Below are 9,348 nucleotides of genomic sequence, written 5' to 3' on the forward strand. Positions count from 1 at the left end.
GGAAGTGACATCAGCTGATGGGCAAGGGGACGGGGTTTGCTTCTGCGCTGGCTGAGAACTGGCATGCAGGATTTAACCTTCCACTCATGAACTGATGGGCAGGGGTTAAATCCTGATTAGTTTGGGTGTGCATTCCTGTCATGAGTAGGAGGAATGTCACAGACAGTAGAAGCAAAACATGGAGCTAACAGTAAGCCCTTTTACAAACCGCTGCATGCTGGTCTTTAAACCTCTGGTTTTGGGGAGGTCAAAGTGCTGTGCAGAGCTTTTGCAAATAGATCTGCGCTGCTCTTTAAACCTCCAAAAACTGTAGGTTTGAAGATAAGTGTGGGGCTATCTGCAAAACGCCATTCAAACTGCTCCACTTAAAGGTCCAAACAGTTGGGGCTTCAAAGCGAAGTATTCTATGATGAGACAGCCCTGCCCTCCGGTCAATTTGGCTCTCCTTATTTAAAACGATTTACTGATCAAATAAACACCACAGTGATGTTCTGTTCTCTGGAAAATCACTTTCAGCAAGCTTCACCGTACCAGGAATTCACACGCAAGCTACAATTTTTTTTTTTTTTTTACTATAAACACTCCAATTAGCAAGAGTGATACAAAAACTAATATATACATTACCTAGCAGTATTAAAAATATGCCTCTGTTTATTCAGCCGAGGATTTAAAATCACAACCACGCATCTGGAAAGAGAGATCAAAACATTTACATGAGAGTGAATTCCCCAACTCTAAAGAGGGGAAAGTGACTAAATTTTACTGCCTGGACAAATGTACTCAGGGGAGGGAAGCATTCATTTACAAAAACTGTGGTTTATTATCCTGGATTGATCAAATCAACCATACTGAAAATCAACCACAGTTCCTGGTTCAGGCATAATGGCAACCGTGCTTCAATAAAAATGGAAGCAAATGCTTCAAGTCACTTTGTCATACCAGAGGAAAGGGAAAGGAGAGCATGCAGGCCTGAGGCTTGTCCAGATTTATTCCCACAGCATGATTTAGTATTATGTGCAAATTAAGCCAGCATGACTGGTCACAAGCTCCCTTCCTCTCTAGCAACACAACAGGAAATAGAATATTTATGGATGATCATGCAGATGACAATCAACAAATACCACAACAGTGACTAAGAATATCTGTCTAAGGGTCTAATTGATGATCCCAAAGATCTCACCCTGCCCCCCAAAAGACTGGCAAACAAATCCATACTTTCCTTCTAATAGTACAGCTTATTTATAATAACATAATAATAATTTATTATTTATACTCCACCCATCTGGCTGGGTTTCCCCAGCCACTCTGGGTGGCTTCCAACCAAATATTAAAAACAATACAGCCTCCGACATTAAAAATTTCCCTAAACAGGGCAGCCTTAAGTTGTCTTTTAAAAGTAAAATAGTTGTTTATCTCCTTGACATCTGCTGGGAGGGCGTTCCACAGGGCGGGCGCCACCACCGAGAAGGCCCTCTGCCTGGTTCTCTGTAACTTTGCTTCTCGCAGGGAGGGAACCGCCAGAAGGCCCTCGGAGCTGGACCTCAGTGTCCGGGCAGAACGATGGGGGTGGAGACGCTCCTTCAGGTCTACTGGGTCTTTGAGGCCGTTTAGGGCTTTCAAGTTCAGCACAAACACTTTGAATTGTGCTCAGAAACGTACTGGGAGCCAATGAAGATCTTTCAGGACCGGTGTTATATGGTCTCGGCGGCCACTCCCAGTCACCAGTCTAGCTGCCGCATTCTGGATTAATTGCAGTTCATTGCAGTTATTCAAACCACCCGTTTCACTGAGCATCAGGCTGCAGAATATCTAGCTGCACTGACTACAGCAAAGCACCTACCCTGTTGGATAGGCTATCTGCCCCGTGTTTGGGTCACAAGTTAAAGCACTGCTGGTTTGAGTAGTTATTCCCAAGACTTTCTCTAGCATAACCTGTCCAAAGAAAGAAGAAAGAAAACAGTGTCATATATCCACCCGTAATAATGCCATGATTTCCACGGAACGTGAATGGAAGTGGAGAAGTCATGTCCGCAGCCCAGTGACCCAGGAAGGAACTTTCCCTAGGCCTTTGCTCCTCTAGTAGAGTTATCATTTTTCATGTTTCACAACAAGCAGAAACTCAGCCTGAGGCTTTTCTCGGCCTTCAGATGCTGATTCCATCAGTCACAATGGAAACTTTCAAGTCCCAACTTTAGAATGCCAGTTGCTGGAGAGCAAAAGGAGGGGGAAGCTGTCACATTCACGCCCTGCTTGGGGTGTCCCAGAAGCCTCTACTTGGTCGCTAGTGGAAAGTGGATGTTGAACTAAGTGGATTTTCCGTCTGATGTTCTTAGTGATGTGATAAGTTTAGACTACAGAATTTCTGCTGCTCACGACGCAGTAGCCTTCATGGCAGCCCTAAACAGTGGCGTAGCGTGGGGGGTGCAGGGGGGGGGGGGCCGGCCGCACCAGGCGCAACATCGGGGGGGGGGGCGCTCGCCGCCTCCAGAGTCGGCGAAGAGCCTCGGGTGCAGGCTGTAGCAGAGCCCCATGTCTCGCGGAACCGACGAGCTGTGCGCGCGTCCGGGCTGAAGGCGTCCGGCAGGCAGCGGCTCTCAGCGCTCGCCGCGGAGGGTGGGCCAGGCAGCCCCTCCTCACAGCCCCACCGCTGCCGCTGCAGCTGCTGGGCCATGTTGCATTTCCCTCACCTCTCTGCCCTCCTCCTCCTCCGGGCAAGCGGCGTCGTTTGGGCGCCAGCGCCAGCGGCAACTCGCCTCAGATCACGTGACACGGACCCGCCGCCGCCGCCGCCGTGGCTACCTTACCGTAAATACCCCAGCCCAGGCAGCAGCAAGAAGAAGCTGGCAGCGGCGGCAGGTTAGGGGTTAGGGGCGCAAATTACTTGCCTTGCCCCGGGTTAGGGGGCGCAAATTACTTGCCTTGCCCCGGGTGCTGACAACCCACGCTACGCCGCTGGCCCTAAAGCATAGTAGGTGCACCCCAATACTTACTTTTCACCAGCTTTTAACTGGAATTCCCTCCTTCCTTCCAGTACAGTCGTACCTTGGTTGCTGGATGCCTTGGTACTCGTACGTTTTGGCTCCCGAACACCGCAAACCCGTAATTGAGTGTTCCGGTTTGTGAACGTTCTTTGGAACCTGAACGTCCGAAGCGGCTTCCGATTGAGTGCAGGAAGCTCCTGCAGCCAATCGGAAGCCGCACCTTGGTTTTCGGACATTTTCTGAAGTCAAACGGACTTCTGGAACAGATTCCGTTCCAGAACCAAGGGACGACTTGGTATTTATAGGCTGCTTTTCTGACAAAATAATGGCACATCAAAGTGGCTTACAAGGCAATTTAACCCCATCCACCCCTCTCTCTCGCTCAACAGTACATTCCCCTCCCAATTTAAAACATATTGCCCAATCATAAAACATTGCTCATCATTGTGGAAAATTGACAGATAAAGTACTATTTTAGAAATATTTCCCCCGCTTCCCTTTCACTGGAAGAACTCAAAGCACCTAATATAATTGATGTCAAAGATTTTTAAAATAGCAAGTTTGTGAAAATATTGAACAGACTTCGCAGCTCAGCTTCCCACATGGGTCTCTTTAAAAATAACAGGTCTTCCACTAGGCAGCAGAAGTTATATAGCAATTGTAAATACTATATAATTTTATAGTCACAGAGGTGCGTCTTTATGCTGGCTCTTGACACTTGTTGTGTACAATTTTACAACCCACCTTCCCTTTGTGGCTGCATATTGTTTTACACCCTTTTCAGTATTGTGCTTTAACATTGTAACCTGCCTTGGGGCGAAGAGCAGGTAATTAATAATCATATCCTGCCTTTCCACCAAAAAGTGCCGCTCACAGTAAAAAGCAAGTGCCTGATATAATGTATGTAACACATGAATGTGTCACATGACACATGCACCAAACACAACCCCAGGCAAGAGCCCTCAAATACAGAGCCAAGGAGCTGTGTCGGCAGCCCCACCCCCAGAAAAAATATCTTTGTCGAGAGAGCAACATTATTTGTTTAAAAATTACTGCTAAAATGAAATTAATTACTGCACTGTCAATTTAGTTGGGAATGCTTTAACTTCATTGCTCCATGCAATTTAATGGTGTAATAATAAAGTACATAAGCCAGTGCTTTTTTTCTTAAAAAATGTTTAGGGGGTACTCTCATTTTCCTTCTCATATTGAAATACTGCCCCTCAACGAGGCCAAACTTGGATTCACAAAATGTTTAGGGGTATGCGTACCCCTGCGTCCAGGGCCGGATTTAGGTTTGATGCGGCCCTCAGCTCCTGAAAGTAATGGGGGCCTTTATATGTCCAGCTGTCCTTTGTCAATAACAAAGGGTCGCTGTTTTTTGTGTTGAATAGTAAAGGTAAAGGTAAAGGTACCCCTGCCCGTAGGGGCCAGTCTTGACAGACTCTGGGGTTGTGCGCCCATCTCACTTAAGAGGCCAGGGGCCAGCGCTGTCCGGAGACACTTCCGGGTCACGTGGCCAGCGTGACATCGCTGCTCTGGCGAGCCAGAGTCGCACACGGAAACGCCGTTTACCTTCCCGCTGGTAAGCGGTCCCTATTTATCTACTTGCACCCGGAGGTGCTTTCGAACTGCTAGGTTGGCAGGCGCTGGGACCGAGCAGCGGGAGCGCACCCCGCCGCAGGGATTCGAACCGCCGACCTTTCGATCGGCAAGTCCTAGGCGCTGAGGCTTTAACCCACAGCGCCACCTGCGTCCCTTTTTGTGTTGAATAGATGGTATTTATAGTAATTTATGGACCTAATAGGTATCTCAAGCCATTTTGCACATGTTGCCATGCAACCATTCCATGCAGAATGTAAAGGTAAAGGGACCCCTGACCGTTAGGTCCAGTCACGGACGAATCTGGGGTTGCGGCACTCATCTCACTTTACATGCTGAGGGAGCCAGTGTTTGTCCGCAGACAGCTTCCAGGTCATGTGGCCAGCATGACTAAGCCACTTTTGGCAAAACCAGAGCAGCGCATGGAAACACCGCTTACCTTCCCGACGGAGCGGTACCTATTTATCTACTTGCACTTTGATGTGCTTTTGAACTGCTAGGTTGGCAGGAGCAGGGACCGAGCAACAGGAGCTCACCCCGTCGCGGGGAATCGAACTGCTGATCTTCTGATCGGCAAGCACTAGGCTCTGTGGTTTAGATTACAGTGCCACCCACGTCCCTATGCAGAATGTCGGCACCCTATATAAAGAAAGGAGCAAACCAGGGATATTTGAGGGAGCAGGCTAGCAGGCGGGGCCCATGACTTAGACCACAGGAGTCTACACAACACAAAACACTGTTGCTGTAGGTAGGTTTTATTTTATTTATTCTTTTATCTTACATTTTGCAAATGTACCTCCAGTTTTTTTTCCTTTAAATTTTTCAGGGGCCCCCAAGAGAGTGGGGCCCTAAGCTAGAGCTTGTTTAGCTTATACTGTACATAAATCCGGCACTGCCTGCATCAGCCCAGAAAAAAAAGCACTGACATCAGCCAATCATGCAACATAAGCAGTAAGTCAATGCAATGTACACTATAAACACAACTGAGTTATGCACTATGATAGATGGACTAAATGCATAGCTGTCAATGTTTCCCTTTTTTTAAAGGGAAATTCCCTTATTCCAAATAGGATTCTTCGCAAGAAAAGGGAAAAGCTGACAGCTATGACTAAATGTCTTAACATAACCCGAGATTCTTAACCCTGATTCAAATTCACTTCGTTACTAACCTATTTCCTTCCCACTTCAACTGCTTCGATTACAGATAGGTAACCGTGTTGGTCTGCCATAGTCAAGACAAAATAAAAAAAATCCTTCCGGTAGCACCTTAGAGACCAACTAAGTTAGTTCTTGAAACTTCTGTTTCAGTGTATCTGAAGAAGTGTGCATGCACACGAAAGCTCATACCTAGAACTAACTTAGTTGGTCTTTAAGGTGCTACTGGAAGGAATTTTTTTATTTTGCTTCGATTACTGCATGCAAGCCCTTAACCCCGCCCACTGGTGTAGCCCCGCCCACAGCCCCTCCAAGCCCCGCCCCTGAGCGTTCTTCTCTCCCGCCTCTCGCCAGCGTTGGAAAGGCAGCCGCCTTGGCCCCGCCCAGCTCCTTGGCCCCGCCCACAGCCCCTCCAAGCCCCGCCCCTGAGCGTTCTTCTCTCCCGCCTCGCGCCAGCGTCGGAAAGGCAGCCGCCTTTGGCCCCGCCCACGCCCCTTGACCACGCCTACAGCCCCTCCAAGCCCCGCCCCCGAGCGTTCTTCTCTCCCGCCTCTCGCCAGCGTTGGGAAGGCAGCCGCCTTTGGCCCCGCCCACGCCCCTTGGCCCCGCCCCCGGCTCCCTGGCCCCGCCCCTCACCGCCTCCTCCGGCCCCTGGAGCTTCGAGCGGCGCCTCAGGCTGAGGAGCGGCGGCGAGTCCGCCCCGGAGGCCAACGGTCGCGCGTAAAAACCTCCTCCTCCTCCTCCTCCTCCGGCCATTTCCCGCTGTCTTGGGCGCTCCTGTCCCAGCCCCGCCGCGGCCTCTTTTCTCCGCCGCCGCCGCCTCAGCCGTAACCGTCCCAAACCGCGCGCGGAAAACCGCCTCGGCCCTGCCATTGGGCGGATCTCCCGTCAGTCATGCCTGAATGCAGCCAATGAGGAGGGCGAGGCGTGTCCGCCAACCGCCGGGTGCTGCTGAGCCATTGAGGAGGCGCCGTCCCGCCCTCCCGGCTCTCCACCTTCGCGGGTTCGAATCTCATCCAGGAACGATGCATGCTAATTGAATTAAAAATTTAAAATCTCATTTCCACCCCATCTGAGATGCCTAATCTATTCGATCGGCGGAGTTGACACTGCTAAAGGTGCCACGTCATGCCCTTTTTGTGTTTGTAACAACTAGCCGCGCCTACACTATGGAACTCCCTGCCTCTTGACATTAGGCAGGCGCCTTCGCTGGTCTCTTTTGGGCGCCCGCTAATAATAATAATAATAATTAAAAAAATTTATTTTTATTTATACCCCGCCCTCCCCAGCCAAGACCGGGTTCAGGGCGGCTAACAACCAATAATAAAAACAAGTTGATTAAAATACAATTAAAAAACATTCCTGTTTAGACTAAGCCTACCCAAATGCGCAGAAAGCCAATGCAAACTTTAATCCGTTTAAAAGCATTTTGACTTTTATATGCTTGAAAGCAGCGTTGTAAATGTTTCATTTTATTATCTTGTCTGCAAACCACTTTGAGGTTTGTTTATTTTCCAGTTGAGCAGTGTGTCAGTTTCATGAGATAAATATGAAACAGATCCGGCAAGGAAGAAACGTGTCTACTCAGAAGTAACTTCCACTGAGATGAGCGAGTCTTGCTCCCAGCTGACAGCCCCACGGAACTCAGCAGGAATCACTTCTGAGTAGGAAAAAAAAACCTTTTTTGCTTTATAAATTTAGTGTGTGCATGCGCCAGCGCACATGTGCATTACTCTGCATTTCATGACGTTGTCTACTGGGACTGTAATGGATCCGAGTCCCGCGTGGTTTGCAGTTTCCGGGTTGCCTTTGGACGCCCAAACAAATCGGAATTATAGAATCGAATCATGGGATTGTAGAGCTGCAAAAGGGTGCAGAGAAGTCATCTAGATCAACCCTGTGTCTTTCTCCCGTACCCCCTAAAAAACAAGGGGCTCTTTCTCTAAACGCAGGACAACGTCCCAATTGAAAACGTCCCAGCAAACTTCTCGGAACCACTTTTTGCAACTCAAGACAAAAGAAAGAGAAGCATAGAAAAGCGATAGGCAGAAAGGGCACATGAAGTGAAGAGCATTTGTGTGTGTGTGTGTGTGTGTGTGTGTGTGTGTTACAAGCGATAGCAGTTGAGAATGGTCACTGTGTTTATTTTGAACATACTTCATTTAATACAGACTATATTTTAATCATCTCATGATCATTTGAGCCCAGTATTTACACCCATCTCCCACTAATTTTTTTTTATTAAATATTTTATTAAGGGTTTTCTTGTTGATACGGAAGGGGGGGCATGTCTTCTTCACCTTCTTCTTCGCTACAATATATCCATTTATTTCCAATTGTCAATGTCAAAAGGGACTAAAATCTATAAAATTCATAGAAACTCAACGTGCCAATTTGCTCAATTTCTCTAGGACTCCATGACACCTCCCTTGTCCTCCATAATCCCTCAAGCAAGGTGTCAAGACCCTAATCCTGTCAAATCACTCTGCCAAGCCTTTCCTCCGAGCAATGCCAGTACATGGACCATTGTCTTCTCATCACTGGTACTCAGGATGTGCTTATCTGCGCATATCTCCAGCTCTGCATATTCCCCCCTCCCTCCTCCATATGTTAATCCTGTGTAACCCAACCTCTTCTTAATATATTCATGATGTCATCTGTGTAACCCAACCTCTTCTTAATGTATTCATGATGTAACTGGGATGTATTTTGCACTGTATTCTGGGACATGGAGGGTAGTTTCAAAAGTTCATGTCACCCCTTTCTCGGGGTTCAATCTCGCCTTGAACCTGTTGCGCAATAAACTTGGATCTTCTGCAGCTTGCTCCTGTCTCCGGCTGAGCTCATTTTCCTCCGCAGGGACCCGCGGACTTAGTCCGACCAGCTGGGTGGCAGAGCAGCCTCGCACCCAGATTTTACCGTAACATTGTTTTACAGTGTAAGTGTAATGCCTCGTATTCCCCCCCCCCCATGTAACATTTTTACAAATCCGTTTCATTTGTTGAGGCATTAAGGGGAGAAGAAAAAAGGAAAAAGAAAAGGAAAAAAAAGAAAGGGGGGTGGAGGGAGGGGAGATGGATGGGGGTGGGGTTGGGTAGCAGTGTTTCTATTATACTTTATGTAGAGTTTGGTGTCAGCGTGTTTGTGTTGTTCACATGTGTTCCTTTGGTGGTGAGAGAGGTTGGGGTTGGCCTGGGGTGTGGTTGTTCATTTGTGGTTGGCTGTGGTGGTCTTTGTTTTCATGTGTGAGTGGGGTGGGTGGGTGTTTTGGGATCAGGTTAGCCATATTGATTTGTATGCTGTTGGTGGATTTTTGTCATCGTCTTGTTGGGCTGTGTATATGTGATAAAGGGGAGCCACACCGGGGTGAAGGCATCTTCTCCTGTTTGTCCCCGTGTCAGTTTCACTTTATTGGTTAATTTTTCTAGTAGGGCTGTTTCCCATACTATTTGGTACCATTGGTCCATGCTTACTCCTGAGAGAAGTGAAGAGCATTAAAAGTGAATCCCATGTTTCCTGTTAAGGGAAGTTTTTAATGTTTGATGTGTTTTTAATATTTTGTTGGAAGCTGCCCAGAGTGGCTGGGAAAACCCAGCCAAATCGGCGGGGT

The 9,348-nt window shown here is 48.0% G+C and overlaps 1 protein-coding gene across 2 annotated transcripts in view; it reads right to left on the reverse strand.

Moving 5' to 3' along the window:
• WDR62 (WD repeat domain 62) overlaps window positions 1-6,589 on the reverse strand; it is a 30,572-nt gene extending 23,983 nt beyond the window's left edge. For both annotated transcript variants that reach the window (XM_079985298.1, XM_079985297.1), the window contains exons 1-3: window positions 6,375-6,589; window positions 1,841-1,932; window positions 625-687 (exon numbers count right to left, since the gene is read on the reverse strand). In XM_079985298.1, coding sequence (XP_079841424.1) covers window positions 625-687; window positions 1,841-1,932; window positions 6,375-6,494 — 275 coding nt within the window. In that variant the 5' untranslated portion in view covers window positions 6,495-6,589. The remainder of the gene's footprint in view (window positions 1-624; window positions 688-1,840; window positions 1,933-6,374) is intronic.
• Window positions 6,590-9,348: the final 2,759 nt, after the last annotated feature.

This window comes from Podarcis cretensis (assembly GCF_951804945.1).
Source record: "Podarcis cretensis genome assembly, chromosome: 8".
NCBI lineage: Eukaryota > Metazoa > Chordata > Lepidosauria > Squamata > Lacertidae > Podarcis > Podarcis cretensis.